This window comes from Nerophis lumbriciformis, linkage group LG16 (genome assembly GCF_033978685.3).
Source record: "Nerophis lumbriciformis linkage group LG16, RoL_Nlum_v2.1, whole genome shotgun sequence".
In the NCBI taxonomy this organism is placed as follows: Eukaryota; Metazoa; Chordata; class Actinopteri; order Syngnathiformes; family Syngnathidae; genus Nerophis; species Nerophis lumbriciformis.
The window spans coordinates 3,687,099-3,709,075 of NC_084563.2; the positions used below are offsets into that span (position 1 = coordinate 3,687,099).

Here is a 21,977-nt window from a genome sequence, read left to right on the forward strand (position 1 = left end):
GTTGTTGTTTATGCTACTGCTAGCACTGCTAGTAGTACTAGTAATGCTAATACGGCTAGTAGTACTAGTACTGCTAATACTGCTAGTAGTACTAGTACTGCTAATACTGCTAGTAGTACTAGTACTGCTAATACTGCTAGTAGTACTAGCGTTGCTAATACTGCTAGTAGTACTAGTACTGCTAATACGGCTAGTAGTACTAGTACTGCTAATACTGCTAGTAGTACTAGTACTGCTAATACTGCTAGTAGTACTAGTACTGCTAATACTGCTAGTAGTACTAGCGTTGCTAATACTGCTAGTAGTACTAGTACTGCTAATACGGCTAGTAGTACTAGTACTGCTAATACTGCTAGTAGTACTAGTACTGCTAATACTGCTAGTAGTACTAGTACTGCTAATACTGCTAGTAGTACTAGCGTTGCTAATACTGCTAGTAGTACTAGTACTGCTAATACGGCTAGTAGTACTAGTACTGCTAATACTGCTAGTAGTACCAGTAATGCTAATACTGCTAGTAGTACTAATACTGCTAATACGGCTAGTAGTACTAGTACTGCTAGTAGTACTAGTACTGCTAATACTGCTAGTAGTACTAGTACTGCTAATACTGCTAGTAGTACTAGTACTGCTAATACGGCTAGTAGTACTAGTACTGCTAATACGGCTAGTAGTACTAGTACCGCTAATATTGCTAGTAGTACTAGTACTGCTAATACTGCTAGTAGTACTAATACTGCTAGTAGTACTAGTACTGCTAATACTGCTAGTAGTACCAGTAATGCTAATACTGCTAGTAGTACTAATACTGCTAGTAGTACTAGTACTGCTAATACTGCTAGTAGTACTAGTACTGCTAATACTGCTAGTAGTACTAGTACTACTAATACTGCTAGTAGTACTAGTACTGCTAGTAGTACTAGTACTGCTAATACTGCTAGTAGTACTAGTACTGCTAATACTGCTAGTAGTACTAATACTGCTAGTAGTACTAGTACTGCTAGTAGTACTAGTAATGCTAATACTGCTAGAAGAACTAATACTGCTAGTAGTAATAGTAATGCTAATACTGCTAGTAGTACTAGTACTGCTAATACTGCTAGTAGTACTAGTACTACTAATACTGCTAGTAGTACTAGTACTGCTAGTAGTACTAGTACTACTAATACTGCTAGTAGTACTAGTACTGCTAGTAGTACTAGTACTGCTAATACTTCTAGTAGTACTAGTACTACTAATACTGTGAGTAGTACTAGTACTACTAATATTGCTAGTAGTACTAGCGTTGCTAATACTGCTAGTAGTACTAGTACTGCTAATACGGCTAGTAGTACTAGTACTGCTAATACTGCTAGTAGTACTAGTACTGCTAATACGGCTAGTAGTACTAGTACTGCTAATATTGCTAGTAGTACTAGCGTTGCTAATACTGCTAGTAGTACTAGTACTGCTAATACTGCTGGTAGTACTAGTACTGCTAATACTGCTAGTAGTACTAGTACTGCTAATACTGCTAGTAGTACTAATACTGCTAGTAGTACTAGTACTGCTAATACGGCTAGTAGTATACTGCTAGTAGTACTAGCGTTGCTAATACTGCTAGTAGTACTAGCACTGCTAATACTGCTTGTATTACTAGTACTGCTAATACTGCTAGTAGTACTAGTACTACTAATACTGCTAGTAGTACTAGTACTGCTAATACTGCTAGTAGTACTAGCGTTGCTAATACTGCTAGAAGGGATAATACTGCTAATACTGCTAGTAGTACTAGCGTTGCTAATACTGCAGGAAGTGATAATACTGCTAATACTGCTAATAATGCTAGTATCGCCGGCAGTGCTAATACTGCTAGTATTACTAGTAGTGCTAATACTGCTAGCAGTGCTAATACCGCTAGTATTGCTAGTAGTGCTAATACTACTAGCAGTACTAATACTGCTAGTATTGCTAGTTGTGGTAATACTACTAGCAGTACTAATACTGCTAGTATTGCTAGTTGTGGTAATACTGCTAGTACTGCTAGCATTGCCAGTAGGGCTGGCAGTGCTAACACTGCTAATATTGCTAGTGGTGCTAATACTGTTAGCAGTACTAGCAGAGCTAATACTGCTACTATTGCTAGTAGTGTTAATACTGCTAGCAGTGCTAATACTGCTAGTGATGCTAATAATGCTAGTATTGCCGGCAGTGATAATACTGCTAGTATTGCTAATACTGCTATCGGTGCTAATACTACTAGTATTGCTAATACTGCTAGCAGTGCTAATACTGCTAGTAATTGCTAGTAGTGCTAATACTGCTAATATTGCTGGCAGTGCTAATACTGCTAGTATTGCTCATACGGCTAGCAGTACTAGTAGTGCTAATACTGCTACTATTGCTAGTAGTGGTAATACTGGTAGCAGTGCTAATACTGCTAGTAATGCTAATAATACTAGTATTGCTGGCAGTGCTAATACTGCTAGTATTGCTAATACTGCTAGCAGCACTGGTAGTGCAAATACTGCTACTATTGCTAGTGGTGCTAATTCTGCTAGCAGTGCTAATACTGCTAGTATTGCTAATACTGCTATCAGTGCTAATACTGCTAGTATTGCTTGTAGTGCTAATACTGCTAGTATTGCTAATACTGCTAGCAGTGCTAATACTGCTAATATTGCTGGCAGTGCTAATACTGCTAGTATTGCTCATACGGCTAGCAGTACTAGTAGTGCTAATACTGCTACTATTTCTAGTAGTGGTAATACTGCTAGCAGTGCTAATACTGCTAGTAATGCTAATAATGCTAGTATTGCTGGCAGTGCTAATACTGCTAGTAATGCTAATACTGCTAGCAGTGCTAATACTGCTAGTAGTGCTAATACGGCTAGTACTGCTAATATTGCTGGCAGTGCTAATACTGCTAGTATTGCCTATACTGCTAGCAGTACTAGTACTGCTAATACTGCTACTATTGCTAGTAGTGCTAATACTGCTAGCAGTGCTAATACTGCTAGTAATGCTAGTATTGCTGACAGTGCTAATACTGCTAGTAATGCTAATAATGCTAGTATTGCCGGCAGTGCTAATACTGCTAGTATTGCTAGTAGTGTTAATACGGCTAGTACTGCTAATATTGCTGACAGTGCTAATACTGCTAGTATTGCCTATACTGCTAGCAGTACTAGTAGTGCTAATACTGCTACTATTGCTAGTAGTGCTAATACTGCTAGCAGTGCTAATACTGCTAGTAATGCTAGTATTGCTGGCAGCGCTAATACTGCTAGTAATGCTAATAATACTAGTATTGCCGGCAGTGATAATACTGCTAGCATTGCTAATACTGCTAGCAGTGCTAATACTGCTAGTAGTGCTAATACGGCTAGTACTGCTTATATTGCTGGCAGTGCTAATACTGCTAGTATTGCCTATACTGCTAGCAGTACTAGTAGTGCTAATACTGCTACTATTGCTAGTAGTGCTAATACTGCTAGCAGTGCTAATACTGCTAGTAATGCTAATAATGCTAGTATTGCTGGCAGTGCTAATACTGCTAGTAATGCTAATACTGCTAGTATTGCTGGCAGTGCTAATACTGCTAGTACTGCTAATATTGCCGGCAGTGCTAATACTGCTAGTATTGCTAATACTGCCCGCAGCACTGGTAGTGCTAATACTGCTAGTAAAGCTAATACTGCTAGTAATGCTAATACTGCTAGCATTGCTAGCACAGCGTCTCGTACTACAGTTAGCCGCGTTTAGCCTTTAGCGTAGCCGCCGCTACTGTTGGCGAAGCTACTTCTGCTGGTGCCAGCATGCTACTTTTCAACGTTTCCTGGAACAACAGGAAGTTAGCATCGGGTGTTAGCATCGTCCCAACAGAGAAAGAGAGACCCGGCCCATAAAAGTCTGGAGGTGTGTGTTATACATTTTATCTCCTTGTGAAACATGGACATGATGATGCAACGCCACCACAAGCCCCGCCCCCAGTCAGTGAAGCGGCACCGTCACATTGAAGCACGTTTATTTTACATGTCTGCTGTAAAAAAAACAACAACAACAACAACAACAAGTCAATCGTGTCAAATACAAACATGGTGATGAACATTTGAAGCAAAGAAGAGTTCAGTGTTTTCGCATACAAAATTTGCTCCTGGTCCGCCAGAGAATAAGAAGGGGCGGTCAGTCTCGCCGACTTCGTTACAATTTTAGACCGCGGCCTTCAAAAATTACGCGGCAGAAGAAAAAACAAACAGAAAAAAAAAAGCCGGGTTGTGGTTTTCTTTTGGGGTTTTTTATGCAAATGTGTCACGGCCAAATATGCAAATTCAACAATGAGGTCGATTGTAGGGAAAAACACTGAAGTACAAGATGGACGTGAAGTCGACCACACGCTGTCACACACACACACACACACACACACACACACACACACACACACACACACACACACACACACACACGGAATATCACAACCATGACTTTATTAGATTGTTCACAATTTCTTCATATTTTCACAGTGAATATTTAGTTTTAGCGGGCTTGCATAGAGATGACCTCTCTCTCTCGCCCTCTCTCTCTCTCTCTCTCTCTCTCTCTCTCTCTCTCTCTCTCGCTCTCTCTCTCTCTCACACACGCAAGGACATTAAATAGAGCAAGGCACTCTGGGTAAAAGAAGGCCAACGTCATGTGCCATGAATCAGTGCAAACGTTTTAAGCTCTGCTGCCCGTGAAGACCATCCAATGAAAAGTCATATTTCAGCATAGCGTCACCTTCATACTTGACTGGTTTTTGACCCCGGACCCTGAACCGCACCACCCCCATCCCCCCACCCCCAACCCCTAAGTCTGCCTGCCTGGTCCGTCGTGTCCAAAGACAACAACGACTCTCAAGCGGCGCTCTTGCATTATGAATGGAAGAAAAAAAGCAAATCAAAGTGAGAAACCGCTCAGTCTTTCCTGGTCTAGCTTCCAGGAGCAGCCCGTCACCGGCCAGACCGAGGGCGGCGTGTGCGAAGGACACGGACAGGAAGAAGCGTCTTGACAGAGTCAAAAAAAAGAGAAAGTAAGGATAGACCAATACGAGGTTTTCCCATGCCCGAGAATGTCTGCTTTGGTTTCTTGTCTTCAGTCAACAAATTCAGAGTCCAAATACTGAGAACCTCCGTGTGGTCTATCCTTGATCCTTCATGTCAACAAAAAGAAAACAAACAAACACGGTGGAGGCAAACCAAAAGGAAAATGAAAATGACTGCGAGCCGGTTTGGAGGTGGGTGTAGTGAGAGACAAAATGGTCGAAATGAGTCCCGGCGAAACTACCACACCCCGTTGGTCCAATAGATGTCCCTTTGGTACATTGGCGTGTTAGCGTAGTCGCCTACCTGTTTGTTGCTGTATTTGGGAGGGTTGGCCTTGTAGCTGTAATCCGAATATTGGTCCGAGCCCGTGGAGTTGTTGTCCCCCGTTCCCACGAAGGTGTTGGTGGCGGGGAGGTCCTGCACCGCCTGGTGCTTTTTGGAGGCGGAGGGGGACTGTGGCTGCAGTTGGATGGAGGGCAACGGGGAGTTAGAGCGGTAATGGCGGCCCAGGTCGGGGCTTCCTGGGGGGTAGTTGAGGGGCAAGTGTATCCTGGGACTGTCACTGACCGTGTCGTTGATGAGGTTGAATTTGAGGCCTTTCTGAAGGGTGGCCTCCTCGTCCTCCTCCAGCGGTTTAGCAGGTTTGGGAGCTTTGTTCTTCTTGCTCTTTTTACCTTTGGAGTTCTTGGGTCCCTGCTTAGGGGCGTACAGGTCTTTACTCTCCTTCTTTCCCGCCTGGTAGCCACTCTTTGTGTCCTTTTGGAGCCGGTGTCGGATGACCACCACAGCCACGATGACCAGGATGACTCCGGCTATTCCCGCCAGGCTTCCGTACAGGATGTTGCTGCGCTGGGCGAGGGCGTAGTTGGGATCTCCAGCAATGTCTCTGTCCAGGGGGGTGTACAGGCTATGTCCCACCAGCACCTCAATGAGTGACACGTTGGCCTTGGTGTCATTGACAAAAACGTGGACCAGTGCGGTCGTGTGGCGGGGTGGTTTGCCGTTGTCCTTGACTTGTACCACCAACCGGTGCAGTCCATTGTGCTCCCCGGTGAACGCTTGCGCCAGGGTGATCTCGCCCGTGGTGGGGGAAATATGAAATAGTCCATACGGGTTCCCCCCAGTGATTGTGTAGACCAGCTCAGCATTGGGCCCAGAGTCAATGTCTTCGGCCTCTACCACCTCTACACGGGTATTTGGGGCGGTGTCAGGGGTCAGGTATGTGTAGGAGGAGTTTGCGGGTTTGGTGACATAGGGTGCGTTGTCGTTCTCGTCCAGGACATTAATGGTCACACCCACATAGGAGGATCGTGGGGGCTCGCCAGAATCCACTGCTTTCAGACGGAAAGTGTAGGTGCTTTCCTTCTCACGGTCAAAGGAGATGCTTGACAAGATGTTTCCGGTGCCATTCTGGATCACAAACTTGCCATTGTCCGGCTCCACAAAAAGCTTCACTCGTGCGTTGTCACCCTTGTCCACGTCAGAAACGGTGACCACACCAACAGGATTGAGAGGAGGCATGTTTTCAATGACGGAGAAACTGTAACCGTTGAGCATAAATTTGGGGTCATTGTCATTGCGGTCCAGGACATTGATCACTACTGTCGCTGTGCCCGTTCTGCTCGGAGAGCCCTTGTCCGCCGCAGCCACCCGAAATTCGTAACGTTCCGTCTCTTCCCGGTCCAGCAGGTTGTTCACTTGAACTTCTCCGGTGTTGGCGTCGATATTAAAGAGCCCGGAGGCGGAGCGTTCAATGATGCTGTAGACCAGCTCGGCGTTGGAGCCGCTGTCTGCGTCTGTCGCCTCTACATGCAGAACCTTGTCACCAGGCTGGTTGCCTTCTGCGAAATCCACTTCCATCATGACTGGAGAAAAGCTGGGCGTGTTGTCATTCATATCTGTTACCTGGACTTTGAGGGAGTTGGCACTGGACAAAGCAGGGTTGCCAGAATCGACTGCGACTATTTCAATCCTGTAATCTTTGACTCGCTCATAATCCAGCAGGGTGGTCGTTTGCAGGAAGTACTTCCTCCTTTTGTCATTTGTCGACTCGCTTAATAAAGGTTGCAGCTGAAAGGGTACGTCACCCGCAACCACACAAGTCACCACCGCGTTCTCCCCCTCGTCACGGTCGGACACCTGGACAAGTGCCACCGGCGTGCCCACTGGCATGTCCTCAGAGATGTTGGCTACGCCATCCTGGTGCGTCACCAGGCCGATCCCGCGGATCTCTATGGTGGGAGCGTTGTCGTTCTGGTCCCTGACGGTGAGGGTCACCAGAACTTTGGAGCTCTTGGAGTTGGGCCCGCGATCTTTGGCTACAACGTAGAACTTGAGGAAGTTCTCTTCCTCACGGTCCACCTGGTTTTTGACGTAGATGACTCCTGTGGATCGGTCGATGCGTAGAAGCCTCTGGACAGCCTCCGACATCTGATGAAGGCTGTAGTCGATCTCTCCGTTGGTGCCAGTGTCTGCGTCGTTAGCCCGGACCTGCAAAGAACAACACAACTGATTTCATTAACATTCTACCTTTCAAAGAAATAAACGAAAAGACTATAAAAACATAAAGTTGTTCAGTCAGCGAAACATTATACTGGAATCCCAAGTGAAATGTGTAATTGAAGGTTTTAAGGGTCATGACAACATTTGCCGCATCATTTGGATCTGGCTTGCAAAGTCTCCTGACCGTTGCTAAACCAGCACTCTAAAGATTTTCCAGGCCGGTTGGTTCAAAGCGCTGGCGTTACATCATCTAACGGGCGTGCTGCGGCTCACTGCCGTTTAATGGCCAGATGAGTGAATGTTAATGTTCTTGTTATTATCACACAAGCTCGCTGTCCTCGGGGCTCGTTAGGACACCTGAGGACGGATCAGCGCCAGTCCTGATCCTGCTTCCACATACAAAATGAAGCACGTCTAGGAGGACACTCTTGCTACTTGCTCGTGTGTTAGTGCATCATCCAAAATAAACGAGTGTTTAAATAAAATGAGCTTGTTTGGAATCGTCTTAAGAGAGTTCAAACTGGAAGACAGTTGCCTCATTGCGCCCCGAGGGTTACGGACTAGCCCAGTCCCAGAGTCTAAAAACATGAACGCAAAGGTGTTCTGCGAGTAGTCCCGGGTCTACCCTGCCTCTTGTCAAGAGTCAGCTGGGTTAGACCCCGAACAGGACAAGCAGTAGAAAATGAACAAATTAGTTTTACAAGGACTGACTACTCTCAACGTGTGGTGCAACCCCCCCAAACTCCACCCATAGAGAGGTACAGGAACACATTTAATGGTCCGATATTACAGTTTATGACCTGTTTGCGGTCTAGCTAGTTGCTAGCAAGTTCACACAGGGCACCAACATATCTACTTTGGGGTAAGTGTTACCTTAAGGCAGTGGTCGCCAACCTTTTGAGCCCAGGATCCCTGGTCTCAGCCAAAAACTGTGTCAACTATGTTTTAGATGTATATATATATATATATATGTTTGTTTGTTTGTTTTTATTGTTTGTTTTTTTAAAGACAAAGCTTTGTGTTGTTGTAATTGGCTGATGTTGTCAACACTTTTTTCTTGCTGTTTTCCCAATTTTGTTGTTGTTTTTTGTTCCGCAGCCGAGTGTGAAGCGACTGGGATGAGAATCAGCACCTCCAAGTCCGAGTCCATGGTTCTCGCCCGGAAAAGGGTGGAGTGCCATCTCCGGGTTGGGGAGGAGATCTTGCCCCAAGTGGAGGAGTTCAAGTACCTCGGAGTCTTGTTCGCGAGTGAGGGAAGAGTGGATCGTGAGATCGACAGGCGGATCGGTGCGGCGTCTTCAGTAATGCGGACGCTGTATCGATCCGTTGTGGCGAAGAAGGAGCTGAGCCGGAAGGCAAAGCTCTCAATTTACCGGTCGATCTACGTTCCCATCCTCACCTATGGTCATGAGCTTTGGGTTATGACCGAAAGGACAAGATCACGGGTACAAGCGGCCGAAATGAGTTTCCTCCGCCGGGTGGCGGGGCTCTCCCTTAGAGATAGGGTGAGAAGCTCTGTCATCCGGGGGGAGCTCAAAGTAAAGCCGCTGCTCCTCCACATCGAGAGGAGCCAGATGAGGTGGTTCGGGCATCTGGTCAGGATGCCACCCGAACGCCTCCCTAGGGAGGTGTTTAGGGCACGTCCGACCGGTAGGAGGCCGCGGGGAAGACCCAGGACACGTTGGGAAGACTATGTCTCCCGGCTGGCCTGGGAACGCCTCGGGATCCCACAGGAAGAGCTGGGGAGAGGGAAGTCTGGGCTTCCCTGCTTAGGCTGCTGCCCCGGCAACCCGACCTCGGATAAGCGGAAGAAGATGGATGGATGGATGGATTGTTTTTTGCAATGCGCCTTGGGCCAATGACAATCGAGTCACGGACCACAGATGGCCCCTGTGCCGCAGTTTGGGCGTCCCTGCTGTACAAGCTAACTGTTTCTGGCCACTATAGTCTTAGTACTGTAGTATGTTTGTTTCGGTCACATATGGGACGCGAGTCACATGGTTGTCTTACGTCAGCACCGGAAGTAGTTAAATCAGCTGTTCCCCTGGCGGGTGTTTCCTGTCCTTCTTTAGCTGCCACCTTGTTTTCTCATATATTGTCATGTCAATGTTTACAACACAAAATCCGTACTTTGGAGCAATGTTCATGGAGTCTAGTATGCTATGATGGGTACAGAGGCGTAGTTGAGGGAAGAATTGTGTACGGTTGGATGTTTGAAATTGAAAATGTCCGATTTGTTGCAACAGTCGGACATTCGGTCATTGTTGCAGCGGGGGGTCGCGGCCGCGGTGTCGACAGCCCCGGGATCTGAGGCTGAAGAGAGAGGCAGAGGCTTGCGGGCGTGTTCAGGAGTTAAATTGTGTGCCAGCTGGTCTGGTCTGTTGGTCATTCTCCGGGTGGGGGTGTCACTGATGTCATACAAATGTTTTTCTTCTAATATTTCTACCGGCAGGGTCTCAAAGATCGACCGGTCGATCGCGATCGACGGGTTGGCGACCCCTGCCCTAAAGTATATACAGTATGTGTACACAGTGGAACCTGGGGTTTAAGAATCTTTAGACCACGCCAAATATGCCTGTCTATGCGAAACATGTCTCCGTCTTGGTTTAGCGTTTGTCTATCTAAGTTTCGTCTCGTCAATATGGGTCCAAAAACGCCAACAAACTAGCCTTGAAAGAAGGATGGATTTGCTGTGGACCTAAACTCAGCCCGGCCTCCCTACTCTGCCTCGTGACGACATGTCGTCTGCCGTTCGCGGATAGCACGGTAAAGAGGATTTTACCTGTTTTCAAATCATTGTAGCAACATGGTTGTTAACGCTTTTTAAGTGCACCGAAGGGGCTTTTGTGTGCGTGCGTGTTGACGGTTCAGGTTGCGTTATTTTGATAGAGAAGAGACTGTTGATCCACAACCCCTTTGTTATGTTTGTTTCACTGGACTTTGTGAAAGCTAGGACCAATAGTTCCTGTTGGAATTGTTTCTACGGACAACTCTAACTTTTTGATTTACGAACCACATCCAAGTTGCCCAGTTAGCTCAAAGTAGCTCAAGTGGCAGACCTGAGTGTTACTAACCAGCCACTCAAACGTAACATTTGAGTGAAGTTGAAGCTAAAAAGTATGAACTCAGGTCAAGGAGCCTGTGAGGTTGTGGTCTGACTCAAAGTTAACGTTTAAAGTTTGACTCCTTCGACAGAATCTAGGAGGGATTTGCTGTGGACCTACACTTAGAGAGGATAGGTATTTTCTCTCAGCCTGGCCTCCTCTCATAGAGAAGAGACTGTTGGTCCACAACTCCTTTGTTATGTTTGTTTCACTGGACTTTGTGAAAGCCAGGACCAATAATTCCTGTTGGAATTGTTTCTACGGACAACTCCAACTTTTTGATTTACGAACCACGTCCAAGTTGGCCAGTTAGCTCAAGTGGTAGACTTGAGTGTTACTAACCAGCCACTCAAACGTAACATTTGAGTGAAGTTGAAGCTAAAAAGTATGAACTCAGGTCAAGGAGCCTGGGTGGTTGTGGTCTGACTCAAAGTTAACGTTTAAAGTTTGACTCCTTCGACAGAATCTAGGAGGGATTTGCTGTGGACCTACACTTAGAGAGGATAGGTATTTTCTCCCAGCCTGGCCTCTTCTCATAGAGAAGAGACTGTTGATCCACAACTCCTTTGTTATGTTTGTTTCACTGGACTTTGTGAAAGCTAGGACCAATAATTCATGTTGACATTGTTTCTACGGACAACTCCAACTTTTTGATTTACGAACCACGTCCAAGTTGGCCAGTTAGCTCAAGTGGTAGACCTGAGTGTTACTAACCAGCCACTCAAACGTAACATTTGAGTGAAGTTGGAGCTAAAAAGTATGAAATCGGGTCAAGGAGCCTATGAGGTTGTGGTCTGACCCAAAGTTAACGTTTAAAGTTTGACTCCTTCGACAGAATCTAGGAGGGATTTGCTGTGGACCTACACTTAGAGAGGATAGGTATTTTCTCTCAGCCTGGCCTCCTCTCATAGAGAAGAGACTGTTGATCCACAACTCCTTTGTTATGTTTGATTCATTGGACTTTGTGAAAGCTAGGACCAATAATTCATGTAGACATTGTTTCTACGGACAACTCCAACTTTTTGATTTACGAACCAGGTCCAAGTTGCCCAGTTAGCTCAAGTGCCAGACCTGAGTGTTACTAACCAGCCACTCAAAGGTAACATTTGAGTGAAGTTGAAGCTAAAAAGTATGAAATCGAGTGAAGGAGCCTGTGAGGTTGTGGTCTGACTCAAAGTTAACGTTTAAAGTTTGACTCCTTTGACAGAATCTAGGAGGGATTTGCTGTGGACCTACACTTAGAGAGGATAGGTATTTTCTCTCAGCCTGGCCTCCTCTCATAGAGAAGAGACTGTTGATCCACAACCCCTTTGTTATGTTTGATTCATTGGACTTTGTGAAAGCTAGGACCAATAATTCCTGTTGGAATTGTTTCTTCGGACAACTCTAACTTTTTGATTTACGAACCACGTCCAAGTTGGCCATTTAGCTCAAGTGGTAGACCTGAGTGTTACTAACCAGCCACTCAAACGTAACATTTGAGTGAAGTTGAAGCTAAAAAGTATGAACTCAGGTCAAGGAGCCTGTGAGGTTGTGGTCCGACTCAAAGTTAATGTTTAAAGTTTGACTCCTTCGACAGAATCTAGGAGGGATTTGCTGTGGACCTACACTTAGAGAGGATAGGTATTTTCTCTCAGCCTGGCCTCCCCTCATAGAGAAGAGACTGTTGATCCACAACTCCTTTGTTATGTTTGTTTCACTGGACTTTGTGAAAGCTAGGACCAATAATTCCTGTTGACATTGTTTCTACGGACAATTCCAACTTTTTGATTTACGAACCACGTCCAAGTTGCCCAGTTAGCTCAAGTGGTAGACCTGAGTGTTACTAACCAGCCACTCAAACGTAACATTTGAGTGAAGTTGAAGCTAAAACGTATGAAATCGGGTCAAGGAGCCTGTGAGGTTGTGGTCTGACTCAAAGTTAACGTTTAAAGTTTGACTCCTTCGACAGAATCTAGGAGGGATTTGCTGTGGACCTACACTTAGAGAGGATAGGTATTGTCTCTCAGCCTGGCCTCCTCTCATAGAGAAGAGACTGTTGATCCACAACTCCTTTGTTATGTTTGTTTCACTGGACTTTGTGAAAGCTAGGACCAATAATTCATGTTGACATTGTTTCTACGGACAACTCCAACTTTTTGATTTACGAACCACGTCCAAGTTGCCCAGTTAGCTCAAGTGGTAGACCTGAGTGTTACTAACCAGCCACTCAAACGTAACATTTGAGTGAAGTTGAAGCTAAAAAGTATGAACTCAGGTCAAGGAGCCTGTGAGGTTGTGGTCTGACTCAAAGTTAATGTTTAAAGTTTGACTCCTTCGACATAATCTAGGAGGGATTTGCTGTGGACCTACACTTAGAGAGGATAGGTATTTTCTCTCATTCTGACCTCATCTCATAGAGAAGAGACTGTTGATCCACAACCCCTTTGTTATGTTTGTTTCACTGGACTTTGTGAAAGCTAGGACCAATAATTCATGTTGACATTGTTTCTACGGACAACTCCAACTTTTTGAGTTACGAACCACGTCCAAGTTGGCCAGTTAGCTCAAGTGGTAGACCTGAGTGTTACTAACCAGCCACTCAAACGTAACATTTGAGTGAAGTTGAAGCTAAAAAGTATGAAATCGGGTCAAGGAGCCTGTGAGGTTGTGGTCTGACTCAAAGTTAACGTTTAAAGTTTGACTCCTTCGACAGAATCTAGGAGGGATTTGCTGTGGACCTACACTTAGAGAGGATAGGTATTTTCTCTCAGCCTGGCTTCCTCTCATAGAGAAGAGACTGTTGGTCCACAACTCCTTTGTTATGTTTGTTTCACTGGACTTTGTGAAAGCTAGGACCAATAATTCCTGTTGGAATTGTTTCTACGGACAACTCCAACTTTTTGATTTTCGAACCACGTCCAAGTTGCCCAGTTAGCTCAAGTGGTAGACCTGAGTGTTACTAACCAGCCACTCAAAGGTAACATTTGAGTGAAGTTGAAGCTAAAAAGTACGAACTCAGGTCAAGGAGCCTGTGAGGTTGTGGTCTGACTCAAAGTTAACGTTTAAAGTTTGACTCCTTCGACAGAATCTAGGAGGGATTTGCTGTGGACCTACACTTAGAGAGGATAGGTATTTTCTCTCAGCCTGGCCTCCTCTCATAGAGAAGAGACTGTTGATCCACAACTCCTTTGTTATGTTTGTTTCACTGGACTTTGTGAAAGCTAGGACCAATAATTCCGGTTGGAATTGTTTCTGCGGACAATTCCAACTTTTTGATTTACGAACCACGTCCAAGTTGGCCAGTTAGCTCAAGTGGTAGACCTGAGTGTTACAAACCAGCCACTCAAACGTAACATTTGAGTGAAGTTGAAGCTAAAAAGTATGAACTGGGGTCAAGGAGCCTGTGATGTTGTGGTCTGACTCAAAGTTAACGTTTAAAGTTTGACTCCTTCGACAGAATCTAGGAGGGATTTGCTGTGGACCTACACTTAGAGAGGATAAGTATTTTCTCTCAGCCTGGCCTCCTCTCATAGAGAAGAGCCTGTTGATCCACAACCCCTTTGTTATGTTTGTTTCACTGGACTTTGTGAAAGCTAGGACCAATAATTCATGTTGACATTGTTTCTACGGACAACTCTAACTTTTTGATTTACGAACCACGTCCAAGTTGGCCAGTTAGCTCAAGTGGTAGACCTGAGTGTTACTAACCAGCCACTCAAACGTAACATTTGAGTGAAGTTGAAGCTAAAAAGTATGAACTCAGGTCAAGGAGCCTGTGAGGTTGTGGTCTGACTCAAAGTTAACGTTTAAAGTTTGACTCCTTCGACAGAATCTAGGAGGGATTTGCTGTGGACCTACACTTAGAAAGGATAGGTATTTTCTCCCAGCCTGGCCTCCTCTCATAGAGAAGAGACTGTTGATCCACAACTCATTTGTTATGTTTGTTTCACTGGACTTTGTGAAAGCTAGGACCAATAATTCATGTTGACATTGTTTCTACGGACAATTCCAACTTTTTGATTTACGAACCACGTCCAAGTTGCCCAGTTAGCTCAAGTGGTAGACCTGAGTGTTACTAACCAGCCACTCAAATGTAACATTTGAGTGAAGTTGAAGCTAAAAAGTATGAAATCGGGTCAAGGAGCCTGTGAGGTTGTGGTCTGACTCAAAGTTAACGTTTAAAGTTTGACTCCTTCGACAGAATCTAGGAGGGATTAGCTGTGGACCTACACTTAGAGAGGATAGGTATTTTCTCTCAGCCTGGCCTCCTCTCAATGAAAAGAGAATGTTGATCCACAACCTTTGTTATGTTTGTTTCACTGGACTTTGTGAAAGCTAGGACCAATCATTCATGTTGACATTGTTTCTACAGACAACTCCAACTTTTTGAGTTACGAACCACGTCCAAGTTGGCCAGTTAGCTCAAGTGGCAGACCTGAGTGTTACTAACCAGCCACTCAAAGGTAACATTTGAGTGAAGTTGAAGCTAAAAAGTATGAACTCAGGTCAAGGAGCCTGTGAGGTTGTGGTCTGACTCAAAGTTAACGTTTAAAGTTTGACTCCTTCGACAGAATCTAGGAGGGATTTGCTGTGGACCTACACTTAGAGAGGCTAGTTATTTTCTCTCAGCCTGGCCTCCTCTCATAGAGAAGAGACTGTTGATCCACAACTCCTTTGTTATGTTTGTTTCACTGGACTTTGTGAAAGCTAGGACCAATAATTCATGTTGACATTGTTTCTACGGACAACTCCAACTTTTTGATTTACGAACCAGGTCCAAGTTGCCCAGTTAGCTCAAGTGGTAGACCTGAGTGTTACTAACCAGCCACTCAAAGGTAACATTTGAGTGAAGTTGAAGCTAAAAAGTGTGAACTCAGGTCAAGGAGCCTGTGAGGTTGTGGTCTGACTCAAAGTTAACGTTTAAAGTTTGACTCCTTCGACAGAATCTAGAAGGGATTTGCTGTGGACCTACACTTAGAGAGGATAGGTATTTTCTCCCAGCCTGGCCTCTTCTCATAGAGAAGAGACTGTTGATCCACAACCCCTTTGTTATGTTTGTTCCACTGGACTTTGTGAAAGCTAGGACCAATAATTCATGTTGACATTGTTTCTACGGACAACTCCAACTTTTTGATTTACGAACCACGTCCAAGTTGGCCAGTTAGCTCAAGTGGTAGACCTGAGTGTTACTAACCAGCCACTCAAACGTAACATTTGAGTGAAGTTGAAGCTAAAAAGTATGAACTCAGGTCAAGGAGCCTGTGAGGTTGTGGTCTGACTCAAAGTTAACGTTTAAAGTTTGACTCCTTCGACAGAATCTAGGAGGGATTTGCTGTGGACCTACACTTAGAGAGGATAGGTATTTTCTCTCAGCCTGGCCTCCTCTCATAGAGAAGAGACTGTTGATCCACAACTCCTTTGTTATGTTTGTTTCACTGGACTTTGTGAAAGCTAGGACCAATAATTCCTTTTGGAATTGTTTCTACGGACAACTCCAACTTTTTGATTTACGAACCACATCCAAGTTGCCCAGTTAGCTCAAGTGGTAGACCTTAGTGTTACTAACCAGCCACTCAAAGGTAACATTTGAGTGAAGTTGGAGCTAGAAAGTATGAACTGGGGTCAAGGAGCCTGTGTCTGACTCAAAGTTAACGTTTAAAGGCCAGTCAGGGTTTTAAAGGTTGACTCCTTCCACAGAATCTGGGATGGATTTGCCGGGGTTGATCCGACCTTCTAATAAAATGGTCTTCTTCTTGCCCGGGGATCACGGGCGGCGAGTGGACGGTGGGAGTCAATGCGGAAGAAAGCGTGGAAGTGAAATGGCCGTTTCTGCCGCCCATTGATTTCCCTTCCTGCAGGAAGACTTTAAGGAGCGTCTCCAAACGGCGGTGAATTATTGACATGTTCAGAGCAGGCTGTAATGAACGGAGCAGAGAGCGACTCTGGCTGGCGTCCAACTCTCTGTTTGTCTTCACGTTAACAATTAACCGCCGTCGACCCGCTTGCTCCACTCTTTTGTTTGCCGGCTGAGCTCGCTCTCCTCGTTCGGTGCCGGTCCGTGCAGGACTCACCGGTCCCGACCTCACGTCTCACCTGGTCACCACGGCCTGAGATGACCCCTTTTATTGCGGCGCCTGGTTTCCTCGGTTGCCACAGAAACGAGTCTGCTGTGAATATTTATCTCCAAAAACACACCAATGTGAAGACAAAGCCGTTGGATTGGTTCCTTTAATGCGGCGGTCCAGAATATTCCACTGCTCTGGAACACACTTTACATTCTGTAGGTGTTCAGAAGACAACCGGCAGGGAAATGTTCCAAGGTCTCATTTAAGGGAGGGCAAACTTTTTTCCATTTTAATCAGTCGGGGGCTATTTTGATATTTTTCTTTTTCAAAATAAAGCTCGGAAAGGTCTCAGTCATAAAAATGATTTAAAAAGTCACATTGTTTTTTTTTCAATGCTTAAATCTCGAGATTAACTTTCCTATTTATGTGTTGATAAAAAAAAAAAAATTTTTTTAATGTTTTAAGCCCTTTAACAAAAATACAAAATACCAAACGTTTTCCCTCCAAAATGTTTAAATTGGGAAAAAAATCCAAGTTTAAAAAAAAAAAAAATTCAATGCTCTTTTTTTAAATGTTTTAAGCCATTTTTGTTAAAGAAACACCTTTTTTTTTTAGGGAAAAAACCCCACAAAATACATAATGTTTTCCCTCCATAATGTTTAAATTGGAATATTTGATTGGAGCCTTCAATAACAATTATCTCCTTACATTTGCTCTTTTTTTCCCCCACCATTTTTTTTCGTAAAATATTGCGAGAAAGGATCACAAAAAAATTTTTTTCAACGCTAAAATCTCAAGATGAACTCTTTTTTAAAAATGTTTTAAGCCCTTTTTGTTAAAGAAACCCCTTTTTTATGGAAAAAAAACCCACAATATTTTCCCTCCAAAATGTTTAAATTGGGAAAAAAATCTAAGTTTAAAAAAAAAAAAAATTCAATGCTAAAATCTCGACATGAACTCTTATTTAAAATGTTTTAAGCCATTTTTGTTAAAGAAACACCTTTTTTTTAGGGAAAAAACCCACAAAATACATAATGTTTTCCCTCCATAATGTTTAAATTGGAATATTTGATTGGAGCCTTCAATAACAATTATCTCCTTACATTTGCTCTTTTTTTTCCCCACCATTTTTTTCATTAAATATTGCGAGAAAGGATCACAACAAAAAAAATGTCAACGCTAAAATCTCAAGACGAACCCTTTTTTAAAAATGTTTTAAGCCCTTTTTGTTAAAGAAGCCCCCTTTTTATTGAAAAAAACACAATATTTTTCCCTCCAAAATGTTTAAATTGGAATATTTGATATATATATATATATATATATATATATATATATATATATATATATATATATATATATATATATATATATATATATATATATATCTGTTTGTGCTCTGTCATAAAAACATTTTTTTTTTCAAAGTAGAATATTTGATGCGAAGTAATTGGAGCTTTCAATAGATCAATAATTCATAACAACACTGATTTTGATTCATTATTATGTTTGTGTTATTAGAGCCAACATTGCAACTTTATCTCCTTACATTTGCTCTTTTTTTGGTAAAATATTGCAAGAAAGGATCACAAAAAAAAAAATTTTCAACGCTAAAATCTCAAGATGAACCCTTTTTTAAAAATGTTTTAAGTCCTTTTTGTTAAAGAAACCCCTTTTTTATGGAAAAAAACACAATATTTTTCCCTCCAAAATGTTTAAATTGGGAAAAAAATCCAAGTTTTTTTCCAACGCTAAAATCTCAACATGAACTCTTTTTTAAAATGTTTTAAGCCATTTTTGTTAAAGAAACACCTTTTTTTTTAGGGAAAAAAAACACAAAATACATAATGTTTTCCCTCCATAATGTTTAAATTGGAATATGTGATTGGAGCCTTCAATAACAATTATCTCCTTACATTTGCTCTTTTTTTTCCCCCACCATTTTTTTCGTTAAATATTGCGAGAAAGGATCGCAAAGGATTTTTTTTCAACGCTAAAATCTCAACATGAACTCTTTTTTTTAAAATGTTTTAAGCCCTTTTTGTTAAAGAAACCCCTTTTTTATTGAAAAAAAACACAATATTTTTCCCTCCAAAATGTTTAAATTGGAATATTTGATGTGAAGTAATTGGAGCCTTCAAAAACAAAAAATAGTAATTCATAATAACCCTGATTTAGATTCATTATTATTTTTTATTAACAATGATAGTTAAAAAAAACAAAATCCCAGTAAAATTCGAAAGGGATCTAAAAGTGTTAAAAATGTATATATATATATATATATATATATATATATATATATATATATATATATATATATATATATATATATATATATATATATTTTATTTTTTTTAATTTATTTTTTTTATTTTTTTTTATTATTTTTTATTATTATTTTTTTTTTGTTTGTTTTGTTTTTGCTTGTTTTATGCTCTATTTGTCATAAAAACTTTTTTTTTTCAAAGTAGAATATTTGATGTGAAGTAATTAGACTTTTCAATAGATCAATAATTCATAACAACACTGATTTTGATTCATTATTATGTTTGTGTTATTAGAGCCAACATTGCAACTTTATCTCCTTACATTTGCTCTTTTTTTTCGTAAAATATTGCGAGAAAGGATCACAAAAAAAAAATTTCAACGCTAAAATCTCAAGATGAACTCTTTTTTAAAATGATTTAAGCCCTTTTTGTTAAAGAAACCCTTTTTTATGGAAAAAAAACACAAAAAACCTTAGATTTTTTTTAATGGATTATTTTATGAATTATTGATCTATTGAAAGCTCCGATTACTTCACATCAAATATTATACTTTGAAAAAAAAAAGTCATATTTTGTGTGTTTGCCATAAAAAAAAAAAATCAAAGTTTTTTATGACAAATAGAGCATAAAACAAAGAAACAAAAATACCTAAACAAATAATAAAAAAATAATAAATAATAAAAAAATAAATAATATATATATATATTTATTTTTTTTGTTTGTTTTATTTTTGTTTTGTTTTTCCTTGTTTTATGCTCTATTTGTCATTAAAAAAAAAATCAAAGTTTTTTATGACAAATAGAGCATAAAACAAAGAAACAAAAATACCTAAACAAATAATAAAAAAATAATAAATAATTATATATATATATATATATATATATATATTTTTGTTTTGTTTTTTTTTGTTTTGTTTTTCCTTGTTTTATGCTCTATTTGTCATAAAAAAAAACAAAGTTTTTTTATGACAGAGCATAAAACAAAGAAACAAAAATACCTAAACAAATAATAAAAAAATAATAAATAATAATAAATAAATAATATATATATATATATATATACATATATTTTTTTTTGTTTTGTTTTGTTTTTCCTTGTTTTATGCTCTATTTGTCATAAAAAATCAAAGTTTTTTTATGACAAATAGAGCATAAAACAAAGAAACAAAAATACCTAAACAAATAATAAAAAAAAAATAAAAAATAAATAATAAATAATAATAATAATAAATAATAATAATAATAATAATAAATAATAAATAAATCAACATATGGATCTGAAGTTGATCTAGAAGTTTAAGTTCTGAATGTAAAAGGAAAAATAAAAATAATGTATGAACTTTTTTTTAACACTTTTATGAGTGAGGCCCTTTAAGATCCCTTTAGAATTAACTGTCATCGTTCAAAACATAATAATGAATCAAAATCAATGTTGTTATGAATTGTTGACCTTTTTAAGGCTCCAATTACTTCACATCAAATATTACAATTGAAATTTTTTGGAGGGAAAATATTCCATATTTTGTGGGGTTTTTTGCCCTAAAAAATGTTTTTTTTTTAACAAAAAGGGCTTAAAAAAAAAGAGATTTTAGCTTTGAAAAAAAATAACTTTTTGAAAAATGTTATGACTGAGACCTTTCCAGGTCCTCGGGACAAAGCTTGAGCTTTATTTTGAAAAACTTAAGATTTCTTTATGGCAAACACACAAAATATGCCATTTTTTTTATTTGATGTAACAAATAATAACAATAATAATTCATTATAACGCTGATTTGGATTAATTATTATTTTTTATTAACAATGGCAGTTAAAACAAAAAATTCCCAGTAAAATTCAAAAGGGATCTAAGAGGGCATATATATATATATATATATATATATATATATATATATATATATATATATATACCATTTTTTTTTCTGTCAAATATTGTGAGAAAGGATGGTGTGCGACTGGGACAGGAAGTGAGTTGTCTCAAAAGCAATAGGATGCTTGACACCCTGAGTGAGAATAACTCCTCAGTGATAGCAGTAAGCTGCGTGGATAATGGCGTGACCACTCCCATTTAGTCGGGAAGGCGCAGGAGGAGCCTGTGAGGAGCGCTGAGTCAGCCAGTCACAGTCGCAGCTTCTAGAACGCCGCTTCGCTTAGAGGGGGGAGGGAGGCGGGGTTAATGTGTGACGACAGGTGGACTCGCTGTCGCCACGTCAGATGACTGTTTGCACATGTTAGCTCCGCCCAGGTCATGTTAGCTCCGCCCAGGTCATGTTAGCTCCGCCCAGGTCAAAGGTGACGCTGACTCATGTGGAATTTGTCCTCAGAGCCAACTGGAGAACATTCTCTCTGCTCACTAATCACTTCAACCTAAATGTTAAACCTCTAACTTTTCATTTTTTTGTCAACTAAGTTCAACTCATTGACCTCTTCTTAGGACCAGAAACTTCTTAGGACCAACTTTAGGTAGAAACTTCTTAGGACCAACTCCTGATATAAACTTCTTAGGACCAACTTCAGAGAGAAACTTCTTAAGATCAACTTCAGATAGAAACTTCTTAGGACCAACTTCTGATAGAAACTTCTTCGGACCAACTTCTGATAGAAACTTCTTAGGACAAACTTCTGACAGGAATTTCTTAGGACCAACTTCTGATAGAAACTTCTTAGGACAAACTTCTGACAGGAACTTCTTAGGACCAACTTCTGATAGAAACTTCTTCGGACCAACTTCTGATAGAAACTTCTTAGGACAAACTTCTGACAGGAACTTCTTAGGACCAACTTCAGATAGAAACTTCTTAGAACCAACTTCAGATAGAAACTTCTTAAGACCAACTTCAGATAGAAACTTCTTAGGACCAACTTCTGATATAAACTTCTTAAGACCAACTTCAGATGGAAAAATCTTAAGACCAACTTCTGACAGGAACTTCTTAGGACCAACTTCAGATAGAAACTTCTTAGAACCAACTTCTGACAGGAACTTCTTAGGACCAACTTCAGA

The 21,977-nt window shown here is 41.1% G+C and overlaps 1 protein-coding gene across 2 annotated transcripts in view; it reads right to left on the reverse strand.

Annotated features, from left to right (window-relative positions):
• Window positions 1-21,977, reverse strand: part of LOC133616944 (protocadherin-1-like) — a 294,172-nt gene that overhangs the window by 241,218 nt on the left and 30,977 nt on the right. For both annotated transcript variants that reach the window (XM_061976523.2, XM_061976522.2), the window contains exon 3: window positions 5,364-7,550. In XM_061976523.2, coding sequence (XP_061832507.1) covers window positions 5,364-7,550 — 2,187 coding nt within the window. The remainder of the gene's footprint in view (window positions 1-5,363; window positions 7,551-21,977) is intronic.